We start from the raw sequence: 17,815 nt of genomic DNA, 5'->3' as shown, positions 1-17,815 counted from the left end.
CACTTTGTGAACACACAACTCGACATTGTAGACAATATTTAGGTAGGTATTATTTGTTTAAATAACGTTCATTATTCGGATCTCTTTTTGTGGTGATTTTGTAGGGACGTAACCGATCTATAGTATAAAATTATTATTGTTCAGAGAGACGTTAAAAAACCCTCGTAAAAACATTTCAAACTGTAAAGTATTATGTATTTCAGTAAAAGTTTTGTTAAAATATATGCGTGTCCTGAACTCCATTGTAGAGCGCGGGTAGTTAGTAGTTGGGATAAATCACTGTTTGATAACGACAAACGTGTTTTGGCTTGTATTTTTGTTCCGGAAAGGATAATGGCGCTTTTATAGGGCGCTGTTGATATTGTTGTTTTTGTTTTTTAACTTTGTTTGTTTTTAACACATATCTGCATAGATTTTTGTTATCTCGTATATCATAGTTTTAGTGTTTGTTTTTTATACAAGTGAAGGCCCACGATTCCGTCTTCGTATTTTCAAAGGCCTTTGATAAGGTTAATCATCGTCTACTTTTATGCAAGCTTCATGCGAACGGCGTCTCTGACACTTTATTGAAATGGAGCAAATCATATCTTGAGAACAGGAAGTCAAGGGTGGTTATTAATGGTCAACAATCAGAAGTGTTTATAGCAGATTCAGGAGTTCCTCAGGGGTCAAATTTAGAACCACTACTTTTCAATATATTTATAAATGATATAATTGACATTTTTCATAATAGCACCGCAAGTCTCTTTGCCGATGACCTTAAATTAACGCGAATTATTAAATGCGACCATGATACAAAATTGTTACAGGATGATTCGATTAACCTACGCAATTGGTGTTATACAAATAAAATGTCTCTGAACGTTGACAAATGTTACCACGTTAAATTCACGCGGAAAAAAAAATATAATAAAATCTGTATATAACATAAACGACAGGCGGTTGACTGAGGTAGATAAGATCCGTGATTTAGGAGTTGTTCTGGATAGCAAACTAACTTTTGTACCCCATATAGACAAATCTATCGGCCTGGCTAATAAGTCCTTGGGATTTGTTTTCAGGAGTTCCAAAAATTTTAAACAATGTGCCTCTTTAATAAGATTATTTGATTGTTATGTAAGAAGCCACCTTGAATATTGTTGTGCAATTCTCCTTACCCTAAAACTTATAAGTCTAATAAAGTCACGAGGGTTCCAAACGAGCCTTGGTCCGAGAAGAGCCCTCAACACACCATTTAACAATATTTAAGTAGCCTGTCATATGGTGTGCATTTCATATACAAGCACACCAATAACCCACAAATAACTTCTAGATTTAGCAAATTAAAGACTGGTACCTACTTCGGTACCTACATTTGTGAGAAATCTTTCCACCGCTGAATTGTAAAAGCTTGTTTTGTTAGAGTTATTTGGCAAAAGTTTAAATTGGGCGGAGAATTTATGTAGTTGTTTACTTGGCAAGTTTGCTGTGGTTGGGAAGTAACTAAGTCTCGAGCAACTAAATTACCTACCTATACGAGTACCCTATTTATAGCCATAGAATAAGCTTGCATATAGTAGCGTAACCAAAGACCACTATACCTACCAAGACACATGGTGAATTTATTAAAAGGGGCCCTAGAAAAATGGTTACATTGGTTTTTTTTAATGTTAAATTACTTCATAGATGACCTCCGGCCTAAGAGGCTTGCTGTCAGGCCATTCAGGCAGGGTCAGGCCAGAAGTCATCTTCACTTGCACTATCATCAGAGTCTCCAAGGACTGTGGACTGTAGAATTTTGCCAGCCCTAATTATGTCACCTTAGAGTTAACCCACTTCCCACTGTTTGCTAATGCCAATGCTTATTGCTTCTAACATTAAGGGTATGAGTTTCTCTGTCTATTGTGTTGCCTCTAGATCAGTGACGTAGCGTGCCTTGGAGGGGTTCTGTGTCAAAGTTAGTTGGGGGGTCCAGGGTAAATTTCTCACAAAAGAAACAATAATGCTTGCTTGCTTGCTTGCCAGACCTGGACCAATTGTCCAGGTCTGGCTGGTGGGAGGCTTCGTCCGGCTCACTACCCTACCCTACCGGCACAGTCGTATCGCCATGCGATTTAGCGTTCCGGTACTATGTAGTGTAGAAAGCGAAAGGGGTGTGGATTTTTGTCTTACTCCACAAATTAGGCCGCTTCCATCAAGACCGGTTTAAAACCAATTAAACCATTCTATTTTAAACAAAAAACCCCTTTAAAACCCAAAAAAAAACATTTTTTTCAGTTTTAAACGATATGTGTTTATGACTTTGTATTATTTTACATTTAAACGAAATACGATGTCAGATGACCACAATTTATCCTTTAATGAAGTATAAAACACATTTATTTTATTTTCGTTTTAAATCGGTTTATTTACATCGACAGACACGACTCATAGACCAAAATCGTATAACACTTCCACTGGTGTGGACTGCCCTTTATAACTCTCAGAACGCAGTCAAGCGCTAACTTATAGTATAAAAAATAGAGTAGATTCAGGTACTTCAAATCTATTTCAAGCTTCGGATCGATTGGCCTCCAAAAATACTCTCTGTTTACCTGCGGCCGAGAGCTGCGTGTGAAGGTATATTTTCTTTCACTTTGCGCTGTTTACTCGTGGTTCTAACTTCCGCAATAGTTTTACGCTAACAATGAAAAAATTGCTTTTTGGCAGATCTCAGTTGCCGCATTGATTCATTGATTATGTAAATGATGATGCATAGAATAAAAAAATAAGTACCTAAATGTATTTCGAAATGATTATAATTTATTTAAGCGAAAGCCCGCGACGTGTTTGCGAGAAAATCTATGTAAAAACTTTTCTTTTACGTAGGTAACCATTTTTTATATTAAGATATATAGATAGTTTTATTTATATATAGTCAGATTTATGTGGTTTTGTGATAGAGGAATTAACCACCATACAATATTTAGAGATACCTCAAAGGAATTAGGAGCATTTTCGATGAAAGCTCCCAGGCGGCTTAACTTTTTCAATCAATTTATTAACAGGTAGGTATATCGGTGAAAACAGCATAAATCGCGGACAGACAGACGTTGCGAAGGACTTCATTTTATAGGTAAAATAATCTTAAATTATATCCTTTGAAAATGTCACTTACACTAAAATTGACACTTACGATAAAGTGTCGCCACAGTAAAATAAATAGTGTCGCTTACTATAATTTGATGGTCATGTGTCTATTTGTACCTCCCCCTGGTACTGCCCCTTATGTGTTTTTCACATGTGGTGACAGGCGACTGTCATAAACGTACTAGTATCGTGAATCGAGGCAAACTTTTAACAGTGAAGCGAACTGTCATCCGCACCATCCTACATGAAACTAGCTTAACAGATTTTTTAAGACCTTTAGAGGAAAAAGGCTAATTGTACAGATACGTAACGATCAACTGCGACAATTTAATTATTTACAGAAATAATTATGACTTTTCAATACAAACATTACGGGATAAAAAGGAAGTCAAACAAATGAAATATGCATAGAGATTTGATATTCCAGCGTGCACCTGGCGACCGTTTGCCAAGCACGAGCCAAGCTAAGCTAACTGGGAATAGCTTGGTCACGTACGCGCCATTACCTTTTGTATAACATCGGTTCCGATTGGAGTTTTCACGCTGCATCTTATTAGAATCCTCCATTTCTATCTATCTAATCCAAATCTAATCTATTTACCTTTCTGATTCATTTCGACATAGAGGTCCTAGAGTCGATAGTTTGGTTTGGGTCAATTTTATATTTTTGATGGTACCTATTGGAAGTTGCTAGTTACCTCTCTAATAACGGTAAAGATGTACCGCCAAGTCTTTTAGAATAAACTAGCGGACGCCCGCGACTTCGTCAGCCTGGAAATCAATGTAAACTTTCAACCCCTATTTCACCTACTTCTTATTTTATTTTTGCAATATAAAGTATCTTATAACCTTCTCCGTATTATGGTTTTAAAGCGTGCCAAGTTTCATTTGAATTCATTTAGTAGTTTTAGCGTGATGCCCGAATAACAAAAAAACGCGGACAGACAGACAGACAGACAGTAAATCGAAAAAAATATTTTTAGCTACATTATCGATTATATAATGCCCCCCAACAAAAATTTTCAAAATATCTTCAATACACAGAATTTATTATAAGTATATATGACGTAGAATCGTCAAAGGTCACTATCATTATCTTAAAAATCGATAGACGTACAAAGTAAGAAGTAGGGTTACTTTTGGAAAATTTTGGAAACTTGGAAAATTGGAAACTACCCAGTTTATATGTCCTAGATGTACCTAATCGTAGGTATGTAAGAACGGATTTTGCGAGAGGGCCAGATTAAAGAGTTTTGAGGGCGGACGAAGTCGCGGGTGGTTGCTAGGTTGACTAAAGATGTGTCTAATACCATCATGATCGAATGAAAATCGAATCGAATTGAATAAAAAGTTGTATGAATCACTCCAGTTAAATGAGTGATTGACGTTGAAGGTACATTTTGTTTGAAGATTTTATTAGTTGTTGGCACGCAATGCGATGTTACAAATGATAATATCTACGTCATTTGAACATGAAAAATCTTTTTTTATTCATGTTTACCTACTGATAACTTACTGACATTATAATCAAATCAAATCAAAATTCATTTATTTCAAATAGGCTTACTTTACAAGCTCTTTCGAAACGTCAGGTTAGACTTAAGATAATGGTGATAATAATAATAGCCGTGATAGCCCAGTGGATATGACCTCTGCCTCCGATTCCGGAAGGTGTAGGTGCGAATCTGGTCCGGGGCATGAACCTCAAGCTTTTCAATTGTGTGCATTTTAAGAAATTAAATATCACGTGTCTCAATCGGTGAAGGAAAACATCGTGAGGAAACCTGCATACCAGAGAATTTTCTTAATTCTCTGCGTGTGTGAAGTCTGTCAATCCGCATTGGGCCAGCGTGGTGGGCTATTGGCCTAACCCCTCTCATTCTGAGAGGAGACTCTAGCTCAGCAGTGAGCCGAATATGGGTTGATAATGATGATAATAATTATTGTAATAAGAGAGCCTGCGATATTAACCGAATTCAAAAAGGAGGAGGTTCTCAAGTTGATTGGTTTCCCTGCTGATCAGTTTGAAGTCGGTGCTAAGCCGGTGGTGAATTAATTCAAGCCATGTAGAGTATCAAACATATTTAGGTTTTTCAGAACGTGCTCTTTCGTGTGGTTCTTTCAGAAACGGCTTAATTGAACATGACACCGGCTTAGCACCGTTTTCAAACTGATCAACAGGCAGAACTTAATAATATTATGATGTTATTTTTCGCTTATTAGTTTAGTGGGAATGTTTTTAGGGTTTGAGCCGTTTAGATCGTAAGTTTTTTTATAAAAGCTAAAGGTTATTCAGCTCATGATTAAAATAATGCATCATTCATTTTACCCTTACTCTTAGTACTTATTTCAAAGAACAGAATTTCTCCAACTACCCGCCGAAAGTGAGGTCGAATATCTCATACCTGGATATTCGCAAAAACTAAATATTTCAGAACTGTGCGATTCTTGGAACTCGCTCAGTAGCTGGTCTGGTAAAATAATAATACAGAGGGGTGGTGCACAGAGTAATTAACTTTTTGACAGTTAAAGTAAGCGTAGGTATATCTAATGAGAACTTTTACAATCCTAGTGATAGTAACAGATATTAGTGTGTTAAAATATACGAACAAACAAATTCTATCACTTTTATATATAGGTAGGTAAACTATAGATATAGACATCTGAATTACTTTTTTTTGGTTCCAGAGTGGAGGACGAAGCGTCTTCGCCTGTAAACAAAACAAAGTAAGTAGATACCTACTTAACTGTTGTTAACCGACTTCCAAAAAGTAGGAGGTTCCAGAACCTCATTTACTCTTTATACTAGAGAAAATGCTAACTAAAAGCTTATAAAATAGTTTTCTAAGAACATAAAAATACAAAATTCATTTATTTCAATTAGACTTAATTAACAAACACTTTTGAAAGGTCAGGATTATGTCATAATTTAATTTAATCTAATGGTGGTAATAATAGTTGAAAACTTAAAATTAAAGTTACGAGGGTTCCAAACGCGCCTTGGTCCGAGAAGAGCCCACAACAAATTCAGCCAAGGTTTATTATTTTTTTGATAACAACCATTTTACAAACTTATTTAAAACTAAGCACACAGTCGTATAATATAACTAGCTCACGATGCGCGGTTTTTTCCGCGTGGTTCCTGTTCCCGTAGGAATACAGGGATAATTTATAGCCAATAGCCTTCCTCGATCAATAGGCTATAAAAACACTTAAAGAATTTTTAAAATCGGATCAAGAAAAGTTTTTAAGATTAGCGCGTTCAATCAAACAAACAAAGTCTTCAGCTTTATAATATTAGTATAGATTTAACACCAAGCTTTTTTATCATTAATATAATCATTAAATTATTCATTAATCATAGAGTATTCACTTATTTGTTGCAGTGAAAAGAGCGGCCTGATCACGCCGCCTCAACAGAATGGCGGAGGAGAATCTCCTCCACCAGAGAAGGAGAGGGCCGACCAGGAGGACTCGGAGAAGCGTCACTCCGGCTCGGTGCCTCACTGCGCGGAGGGGCCCAATGATGACCTCTACGCCATCCCTGTCAAATTGCGACCAAAGAAAGAGACACTGCCTCCTGGGTGGGAGAAACATGAAGGTAAGGTAGAGAAAATGGTGTTATCCAAGGATGTTTTACACTAGCGTATCAAAACTGAGGCCGACAAATGTGCATCGTCATCAACCCATATTCGGCTCACTGCTGAGCTCGAGTCTCCTCTCAGAATGAGAGGGGTTAGGCCAATAGTCCACCACGCTGGCCCAATGCGGATTGGCAGACTTCACACACGCAGAGAATTAAGAAATTCTCTGGTGTGCAGGTTTCCTCACGATGTTTTCCTTCACCGATTGAGACACGTGCTATTTAATTTCTTAAAATGCACACAACTGAAAAGTTGGAGGTGCATACCCCGGACTGGATTCGAACCCACACCCTCCGGAATCGGAGGCAGTGGTCATATCCACTGGGCTATCACGGCTATATGTGCATATTTGTCTAAATTTCCTTTAGTCGATTATGTTGTTACTCCTTTACTCTTTAACGCCACAAGTACTAAACCGATTTTCGATGAAATGTAAAATTAAAAAGAGATAATACCCTGGATTAACACAGGTCCACTTTTGTACCCCGTATCATTAAAATTTAAAAAATTGAAGTATTTTATTAAAATCTAAATATGTGAATAAATCTAACTAAATAAAAGGAAATAAATACAATTAAAACCCAAGTTTTCGAGATAAATCAAGATGGCGCCCATACAAACAACATGATAATTGACAAACGTCAAGTCGATTATTGCATTGAAACGTCATCAATCCGCCATTATTACCCATATTAGTGTTGCATTTATTGGGAGTGAATGAATATTATTTCGAAAGAAGTAAATTCGTAGATTTGTATAATCGAAAATAGTTTAAAAAAACAATATTGGACCATCTCCTTTGCGAAAATCTGATGGATATGATAGTATGAATTTTTTGCCCGGCCACAACACCGAGGGGTCTAGCTAGTAATTTTATAAACTACGGAGAATGGAGCAAATTTTTGGACCAGCTTTTCTATTTCTTCTTTTATCATTTAATATTCGTTTCCTTACAGACAATGACGGTCCATACTACTGGCACATAAAGAGCGGGACGATCCAAAGAGAAATACCAAAGATGCCGCCCATAGAAGCGAGAGAGTCACGCATTTCCATGGTGCGCGACTGCTCTAACCTGTCTGACGTCAAGTATGAAGGTGCCATGACGTCATCAGTCACCAGAAGTACCACGAGCGGTGCTTTAGACCATGTCGATCAGGATTGCGAGAGGAAACGGAGAGAGGAGGTCGCGTACAAGTAAGTGACTTTTTCAACTCCCCAGTAAATAAATAGCCCTAAAATGGGCATCTTACCAATCATATCTCGTGAAATGTCACATTATCTTTTTAACGATCCAACAGGGATAAGCCTTCTTGTAACATCTTTTCTAAAGAGTTGATAGTTTAGGTTCACCACTATGTTCCAATGTTGGCGAACTTACGGTGATATGAGACGAATATCTTAGCATTCCATGGATTCACCGTGCAGGTGCCGGGTCCATCGCGTGATAGAGAGAAAAACACCAAGCAAAGTCCAGGACTTGTGACTACTGGATGTAGGGTTAAGGAATTCCTTGACGATCGATCAACACTCCCCTTCTCTGCTCGCGTTGTTCTCCCTACCTATCCAAATTTGGTAAGATCCTATTAGAGCAGCTTTGGATACTCGTTCTAATAATAACCTAATAAGTACCTATCTACGTATTTGAGTTCCTAAATTGGCTTTTGTTTTAATTACGTTCCTAAATTTTCCCAGTGACAGTCACTAGTAACAAAACTTGGCACAACTAATACGTTCGTTTATATGGCCCTTGTCAGGCGAGACCTATGCAGTTAGTTCAATAGCTCACCACATTGGTCTATGGCTTTCCCTATAAGTGTCTATGTTCATGGTGGCAAAATTACCTCACATTTATATATTTATATTACACACCTCAGAGTTTGATCTTGTTTGTTTTCGAAGTGTTTTCGAATACAATCTCTAGGGAAGATCCCAAGGGCGGATGACGGTAAAATTAATCGTAGACCTACGGTTTCAACGAACGTTCAGATATATGTAGAGAGGCATAAAACAAGCTGATAATGATGATGGCATATGTCCCCAGACGCCGCAGCTACCCTGCCAGGCCGGAGTCCGATGGGCGCGCCGTGCGGTTCTTCGTGCGCTCACTGGGCTGGGTGGAGATCTCGGAGGCGGACCTTACGCCTGAGCGCTCCAGCCGCGCGGTCAACAAATGCATCGTGGACTTGAGCCTCGGCCGCAACGACTTGCTGGACCAAGTCGGACGCTGGGGTGATGTGAGTACTACATCTTTCTGTCAGAGGATAGCGTAAGGTGTATTCGACTGAACGAGTTTGTAAACAAAGAAGGACATTGAGGTTTTTGGACGTAATCACTTGCTGGTACAAGTTGGATGCTGGGGCGATGTGAGTACTCCATCGTTCTGGCAGTTGATAGCGTAAGATGTATTCGACTGAACGAGTTTGTGAACCAATAAGGACATTGAGGACTTTAGACATAATCACTTGCTGGTCCAAGTCAGACGCTGGGGCGATGTGAGTATTCCATTTTTCTGGCAGTGGATAGCGTAAGGTGTATTCGACTGAACGAGTTTGTGAACCAACAAGGACATTGAGGACTTTAGACTTAATCACTTGCTGTTCTAAATTGGACGCTCTGGGACGATGTGAGTTTTAGGTACATCCTATTGATGCTTTTGTGAAGTCTTGTATGTAAGAGGTAACTACTTGCTGGCAAGTTAAATGCTGGGACGATGTGAGTTATACACCCGACTGATGCTTGTCTGAGGAGTCTTCGACGCAACGACTTGCTGGTCCAAGTTTGTATTAAATCCGAATGAAGTTAGTCTTGAGGAGTCTTCGAGTTCGATCTGCGGAGGGTAGCATGTAGTGTTTTCGACTCAATTATATTTTCTGCAGAATATCATGAGGAATCACGTTCTCAGTTGCCAGTCTAGTTTAATGGCAATCATTCGCTTGAGACCCTTAAAGTTGAATCGCTTACAGTATTTCTTGAATGCAGTCTAACATCAGCATTTTTTTTTAAAACCTCAGGGCAAAGACCTGTTCATGGACCTGGACGACGGCGCGCTCAAGCTCATCGACCCGGAGAGCCTCAACACACTGCACACGCAGCCCATACACACCATCCGCGTCTGGGGCGTCGGCCGCGACAACGGACGGTGAGTACGAGCTATGGTCCCACACCACCTGGAGGCCTATTCTATAATTTGTTTAGCTCGCAAGTTCGAGTTTCGAATTCACCTCAATCTTTTACTATCTAACACGATACAAAAGAATGAGAAAGATAGAGCTGAATTCGAAACTCTTGCGAGATAAACAAATTGCAGAATAGCACTGCTGAACGCCAACTGTTGACAGGGGCGTCCCTAAAACGTTATTTTCGATCCAGACGACATAAAGACCGACAATGCTACCCAGGCAACACAAAGACAAGCTAAACAGTATCTTTGCCTGCAGTGATGAGGTCCTCAGATGAGTTTTGTACAGTCAGTCAAAACACCCTTCCCGAACTGCCCTAAGTGGAATCCGAGTCACAGAGAAGACGTCCTTAAGTCGTTCCGTCCTTTGTCTTCAACGTCTTCAGCCTTTGGGTCCTCAGGTGAATTATATAGTGACCGGTCCCACTAAATGTTACCCCTCAAAATCGAAGTATAAGACCAACGATCTAATATAACCTTGCGTTTTTAAAAAATGTAGAAGCATGGGTAAACAAACTTACAGCTTCTCTATAATGACGAAAGGCCTGGCATACTGTTGAATCGTTAACTTTGTTTAGTTTCTTAATCATAAGTTTAAGTAGCGTGTCCACGTCCTTTATAACATCTCTCAGTGATCGAAAACATTTTATTTAAGTCGGTACTAAACAACCAATACTAATGAGGTGTCTTTTCATAACGCTTTCTGGGAATAGTGAAAGGTACGAAATACAATGTCTAAGTAGTATTCAATATTAACATTTGGTAGAACAGTTTGTGATTGTCTAAAGATAGTAGATTGTTTATTATTTGATTTATAGTTCTTGTTGAAAATTGTTTTTACTTTGACTTAATTGTAGTGATGACTTTTTTGTAGAGGCTATTAACGAGTGTAGACAAATAAAGAACAATAATTTTATATATTCACGATAAGTAGTTAATGAATAGGGGATGCAGTTTTACACACGAAAATCGTCTAAACGCACCATTTCTATAGCTTGGCAACTTCGTTCGTAACACTTACGATGTTGCGCGCGACCCGGGGGGCATGTAGCGATGAATGAAAAACCCACGACTCATGCACGTCACTTCCCCGCACGCACGAATTACACATGGGAGTGTTATTAACGAATTTGCCAGATAGTTGTTGATTCCTGACAACACGCCAACGGTTACTGATCTCTGTCGCAGGGACTTCGCATACGTGGCGCGCGACCGCGTGACGCGCAAGCACATGTGCCACGTGTTCCGCTGCGAGGCGCCCGCCCGCTCCATCGCCAACGCGCTGCGCGACATCTGCAAGCGCATCATGATAGAGCGATCCCTGCAACCTCCCCCGCGCCCCACCGACCTGCCCGCCGCCCGCCGGCCCAGGCCTTTGTCTGGTGAGTCTTCTTATAATAGGGGCAGATGAACATAAGGGAGTATACCTTGCACGTTGTTGATTACTACCACCAAGTATGAGCCCTTAGTATTGGTGGGTACGTTTAGGGCAAACAAAAAAAAACTTCAGAAATACTCAACCAGTATGTCAGATTAAGATTAGGTAGGTGCTGGTGCAAAGTGCTGGAATGGTGACCTCGCACTAGTAAGCGCAGTGTTGGTCGATCCCCCACCAGGTGGGCTGACGACATCAACGACTATCGCAGGGATTCGCTGGATGCAGGTGGCTGAGTATCGTGATGTTTGGAAGTCCTTACAAAAGGCCTATGTCCTGCAGTGGACGTCCATCGGCTGATATGATGATGATGATGATGATGAGGTGAGTACATAGTACTCAAGGACTCCGTAACCCCTGCATAATTCAAATCTGTTTAAGAGTCCTTAGCCTAACATCCTGTTTATGATGAACTAGCGGACGCCCGCGACTTCGTCCGCGTGGAGTTTAGTTTTTCACAAATCCCTCGGCAACCATGGATTTTTACGGGTGAAAAATAGTCTATGTGATAATCCAGGCCATAATATATCTTCATACCAAATTTCAGCTAATTCGGTTCAGTAGTTGAGGTGTGAAAGAGTAACTTAAATGAGTATTTAAATTACAAATTTTAATGATATTCTTTTTTTTTTTTTTGACGTATGATAAATATTTTGACATAATTTTAATTGACATGTGTGTTTGACATAATTTTAATTGACATTTTAACATTTCACTGGTAATAATTACTTGACTTTGCACTAAATTTAACAAGGTTTAATAATTTTGACAGTATATATTACGACTATTATTTTATTTTATCTGTCACAGTAGTTTTGAGTTACATTTGTCATAATCATTGAATCTTAAAATGTTAAATTATATAAGCTATTACATATGTTTTCTTTTTTATTTGTTTGCTTTTAAATTAGGATTATACATAGTCTATTTAAATTTTTCATACACCAAATTATTATGGTAGAGAGTATCAGCACAGTAGATATATTACAAGCAGTAGTTGGACTTCATACTAAAGGTCGAAACGCGAGCTATACCTACGCAGCTCGTACGTGGGGTGATCGTGGGGTGAAGACCGTTGCGACTGTGCCGCGGTGACGAACGCAGTGTATTGGATTTTTTAATTATGACGACTAGGAAAAAAGTTATTATTTTTATAAAGTTTGATTAATATTTTGTATTCTAAAGGCATAATTTAATAAATATATATATAAATAAATGCTTAAATGATAAAATTGTGTAAATAGGTAAATGACGTAAACGTTAATATAATATTATTAAATAATTATTTATTAACTTCTTCATTTAGGTTGTTTTCTTTGATTATTATGTAATACATAGATTTAAATCCTATGACATGTATGTTTTGTATACCTGTATTTTAAGGTAATAAAGAAGTTACGTAAAGAAGTTGTTTGAATTTAACAACATTATTGTGTTGCTCATACTTTAATGTATTTGAATAAAAAAAGTAAAGAGCCAGCTGATATCAATATACCTATCCAGATTTTTTTATTAAACTACTAGCGAACCCGGTCAATCTCAATTTGTTTTTTGTAGTTCCTTCCCTACATGGCAAGTCAGGGTCAATTTTTTATCGTCTATTCTATAGTGTGGGGGTATCGTTATCGGTATTTTTGTACATTACATAAGGGGTTAAAGTGCTAACATAATCTACGGAACCCTACACTGCGCGTGGCCCGACACGCACTTGACCGATTTTTTATTATTTGGTCACCTAGTGTGGTGGTAATAGATAGATGGCATCACCAAAATAAATATATGAAGGTCCTTCAAGATCATTGATTAGTATCAGCCTTATTTAAATCTACCAATCAAAAAACAACACGCATTTTATTGATCACTTCCTATTTTACTACAATTTACAAAGTATTTTATTTGTTTATTTAAAAAAAAGTATATTTACAATCACATAACTAAATGGAAACACAAAGTTGGCAAATGTAATTAAAATGCTGGAGGCAGGCAGCCCTATCACATGTTTACGGAGCGCGCGGCTGTAGGTATTTATTTCAAAAATATGGCCGAGTTATTATACTGCTTGTAATATATCTACTGTGGTATCAGGGTCTTATTATATTTAAGTAATCTTTGTAAACCTGCTTTCTGATGAATAAATAAATTATTATTATTATTATTATTATAACAAACATTTATATCATCAAAATCATCAGTTTTCGCAAATCTCGGGAAACCATGGATTTTTTCGGTATAAAAAGTATTTATTCCATTCCATTCCAAATTTCAGCTAAATCGCTTCAGTAGTACCGGCGTTAAAGAGTAACAAACATCCAAACATCCATACATCCATACAAACTTTCGCGTTTATAAAATTATGATGAATGATGAATGATTCTCCGTTTCCAGGAGCATCATTCCCCACGCCCATGGAGGAGCCGCGGAAGACAGTGCGCGCGCGGTACCTGGGCAGTGCGGAGGTGCCGCGCGCGACCGGCATGGACGTACTCAACGACGCGCTGGAGCGACTGGCCGCAGCGCGCGCGCCCTCCGCCTGGAGACCTGTCGCCGTGGCCGTCGCTCCCTCCATGATCACCATCACGGAAGAAGGGGTAAAGCTTACTTATCTTTTGACTAAACTTCAGGATTTAGTTAGTAAAAGCACAGAATACATACGTACAAATAGGGGTAAAGCTTTACTTACTTTACTACTTACTTATTAGTTATTACATACTAACTTTACTACTTATACTTTGATTCTGAAGTGTAATCCAGTAGCGGCAAAGTGTCTTTTTGTAAAAACGCATTTTTTTATGTTGGATAGGCTTGCCCTTGCTTACAGTCAGAACTGAGGGTGAGCAAAGATAAGGTCTAAGATGAAGCGCCTAGAAGATGCCTATTCACGATGCCTTAATCAATCAATTTACTCAATCATTTGATCAAGCCGCTTGATATTGTAGGGACCCCTTTAAGGTGCACAAATTGTGTCAGGAAACACAGAATTTTCACATCATATAATATTTGTCACATATTGAATCTCTATTCTCGCAAAAGATGTTTAAGTTCACTCCAAAAGTACACACAACTGACTAAAGATCGTATGTCGATAGTGAAATGCGCATACTAAGGCAAATAATGCAAAGGAGAGCAACCCAATAGTAGGGTCCACATACTAATTCATACACACATGGTGCATAGGAAGGCAACCCGACAGTGGAATTCTCATACTAATTCATGATCACATGGTGCACAAGAGCGCAACCTCATAGTGGAGTTCTCGTACTAATTCATGTACACATGGTGCACAAAAGAGTAACCCGATAGTGGAGTTCTCATACTAATTCATGATCACATGGTGCACAGGAGAGCAACCTTATAGTGGAGTTCTTGTACTAATTCATGTACACATAGTGCACAGGAGAGTAACCCGATATTGGAGTTCTCATACTAACTCATGATCACCTGGCGCACAGGAGAGCAACCCGATAGTGGAGTGCCGCGTGCGCTACCTGTCGTTCCTGGGCATCGGGCGCGACGTGCGCCGCTGCGCGTTCATCGTGCACACGCCGCAGGACCAGTACGTGGCGCACGCCTTCCACGCCGAGCCCTCCTCCGGCGCGCTGTGCAAGACCATTGAAGCCGCTTGCAAGGTATGGCATCATCTACATCAGAGTTTCTCGTCCCCTTGCCATGTTGGGTAGACCCCTACATATTTGATATTGATTTTCTGTATCCTACAACTTACACAATTTTATAAACATATGTAATAAATTTTTTACTTCATAGTTACTTTTAAAATCTTCTACTATATAAAAATAAGTCGGGTTTTCCTTCCTGATGCTATAACTCCAGAACGCACGAACCGATTTCCACGGTTTTGCATTCGTTGGAAAGGTCTCGGGCTCCGTGAGGTTTAAAGCAAAGAAAATTAGGGGTGGGGTAGGGGTAGGGTTCGGGTAGGGTACGGGTAGGGTAGGGGTAGAGTAGGGGTAGGGTAGGGTAGGGGTAGGGTAGGGGTAGGGTAGAGTGGGGTAGGGGTAGGGTAGGGGTAGTTGAAAGTTTACATCGACTTTCACGCGGACGAAGTCGCGGGCGTCCGCTAGTAATGTATATGTTTCGATATTAGAAGATAATATGATGTAAAAAATAGGTACTATCAGTGTATGTGTTATGATCTACTATCGTGGAAACCATTTTCATTTGATGGACCCCCAAATTTTTTTTCGCTGACAAAGACCCCTTGCAGTTTGTCATAGACCTCTAGGGGTCGATATAGACCACTTTGGGAATCACTGATCTATAATAATAAACTAAATAACGATTTTTTTTACAAGAGGTGTAGCGAACTTCGTTCCATTCGGGTGACTCTTGTCACCCGAATGGAACGAAGTTCGCTATAGGCTATCGCTATCGCTATCGATATCGCATCCCATTTCATCCAATCCCAACTTATTCCAACTAATCCCACCGCATCCCATCATCTTCGAACATTCATCAAAAGGAACTTCGTTCATAGGGTTGGGGGGCCTTTTGGGGTAGGAGGGCCTTTTGGGATCGGAGGCCTTTTGGGGTCGGGGGGCCTTTTGGAGTCGGGAGGCCTTTTGGGGTAGGGGGCCTTTTAGGGTAGGGGGCCTTTTGGGGTAGAGGGCCTTTTGGGGTCGGGGGCCTTTTGTAACCGGGAGGCCTTTTGGGGTCGGGGCGCCTTTTGGAGTTGGCAGGCCTTTTGGGGTCGGGGGGCCTTTAGGGTTCGGGGCGGCCTTTTGAGTTCAGGGCAGCAATTTGGGATCGGGGAGCCTTTTGAAGTCGGGCGGCCTTTTGGGTTCGGGGCGGCCTTTTGGGTTCAGGGCGGCCATTTGGGGTCGGGAGGCAGGCCCCCTAAAAATACATTACCCTCTTTCTTGGCAGGTAAGAAGTGTTGTTATAATTTTTTGGTCTTAATTTTTTCCGTCTAGCCCCCTTTCGCAACGCGCGATAAGGAACTTCGTTCCAATAACACGAGGGTGTACCACCACTTTTCCCAACTCTTGTCAAAGATTTTTTAGTAAGAGTTTGGCTTCAATAATACGCATCAAATAAAGGTCCTCAGGAAGAAAAGCATTATATAGCAAATCATTTAACTATCGTGAGTTTTATTCAAATTGATTTATTATGAAACACGGCTAAAACTCACGTGATACAACGTCGCAGTATGTCCAAATAGTTTAAATCCCATACGGGGTCCTTAATCATGAGCTGGTTCTTGCGACCAGCAGCAGTAATGAATATAAAGCTAACATAGCAGTGTTGTTTGTAGCTGCGCTACCAGAAGTGCCTGGACGCGCACGGCGGCGCGGCGGGCGGCTGCGGCGGCGGCGCGCTGGGCGGCGAGGCGGCGCGCGCGTCGCTGGGACAGGCGCTCAAGTCGTTCGTGGGCTCGCTGACGGGCCGGCGAGCCTCCTGAGCGACACCCGCAGGTAGATGACTAGTCTTTTATTATATGACAAGATTTTTTAATGTCATAACGTCTGATAGATATACTCTATACATGTCATGGATGATCTGTTACAAAGGGGTAAAGGAGATGGTCCATTTCAGGTCCACTCTTGTGCCCCGTACGATTAAAATTTAAAAAATACAAGAATTATATTAAAATCTAAATAAGTGAATAAATGTAAGTAAATAAAAAGAAATAAATAAGATTAAAACCCAAGTTTTTGAGTTATATCAGGATGGCGCCCATAAACCAACTATGACATGACTATTGACAGCAAACGTCAAAACGACTACTGCATTGAAAACGTCATCAATCCGCCATTACTCACATTAGTGTTGCATTTCTTGGGAGAGAATGATACTATTTCGAAAGAATATTCTATTATACTAAAGTAAATTCGTAGATTTGTATAATCAAAAATAATTAAAAAAAAATCTTTTATTTCCGGCAGAGTACAATGACTGATCCTGGGCTCCATACAACTTTGGACCATCTCCTTCTTTCATTTTAGTATAATGTTCTACTGAATACTTTTGAAGTATTTACATCTCCACGTATTTTAGCAGCTAATAGTGCCCATAAAAGAGTGAAAATTAAAAAAAAACATTTGTTGGAAGATGGATTGACACCCCAATTTTTAAAATCGCTTTAGATTTTATTCGGCCGCCATTTTAGGTGCGTTCTTCTTATTTTTGGTATTGGCTCCACGCGTCTAGTGATTTAACAAGTGTTTCGTTGCCAGTATAAAAAAAAACTTGTATCTACTAATAATAAAAAAAAACCATTTAAAAATATATTTATTTAAATCAATTAAAAAAATATTTCCTGACGATTCAGAAAAATACACACGTCATATCTTATTGTTCAAGTTTTCACTTTTGTTGGCATTGTTGTAGAGTGCCACGTCTTTACCTTTTTATACCAACTGAGATCACGATTAGGAAAAGGTCCCTGGAGCACCTCTCTATTTCTCTCTGGATTGTAACTGCACCTTAGCA

General features: G+C 39.6%; 1 protein-coding gene across 12 annotated transcripts in view; it reads left to right on the top strand.

Annotated features, from left to right (window-relative positions):
- The window catches only part of LOC112049978 (protein Fe65 homolog), an 87,669-nt gene that overhangs the window by 64,406 nt on the left and 5,448 nt on the right, over positions 1 to 17,815 (top strand). For 11 of the 12 annotated variants that reach the window (XM_052888844.1, XM_052888854.1, XM_052888850.1 and 8 more), the window contains 9 exons: positions 5,797 to 5,835; positions 6,495 to 6,709; positions 7,709 to 7,949; positions 8,797 to 8,989; positions 9,767 to 9,894; positions 11,122 to 11,315; positions 13,754 to 13,956; positions 14,818 to 14,994; positions 16,638 to 16,797. In XM_052888844.1, the coding sequence (XP_052744804.1) occupies positions 5,797 to 5,835; positions 6,495 to 6,709; positions 7,709 to 7,949; positions 8,797 to 8,989; positions 9,767 to 9,894; positions 11,122 to 11,315; positions 13,754 to 13,956; positions 14,818 to 14,994; positions 16,638 to 16,784 (1,537 nt within the window). In that variant the 3' untranslated portion in view covers positions 16,785 to 16,797. The remainder of the gene's footprint in view (positions 1 to 5,796; positions 5,836 to 6,494; positions 6,710 to 7,708; positions 7,950 to 8,796; positions 8,990 to 9,766; positions 9,895 to 11,121; positions 11,316 to 13,753; positions 13,957 to 14,817; positions 14,995 to 16,637; positions 16,798 to 17,815) is intronic. The other variant, XM_052888845.1, reaches the window with a different exon arrangement.

The sequence above is a fragment of the Bicyclus anynana genome, chromosome 23 (genome assembly GCF_947172395.1).
Source record: "Bicyclus anynana chromosome 23, ilBicAnyn1.1, whole genome shotgun sequence".
Taxonomy (NCBI): Eukaryota; Metazoa; Arthropoda; class Insecta; order Lepidoptera; family Nymphalidae; genus Bicyclus; species Bicyclus anynana.
The sequence above is the reverse complement of the archived record's forward strand: the minus strand, read 5'-3'. Positions and strand labels throughout refer to the sequence as shown.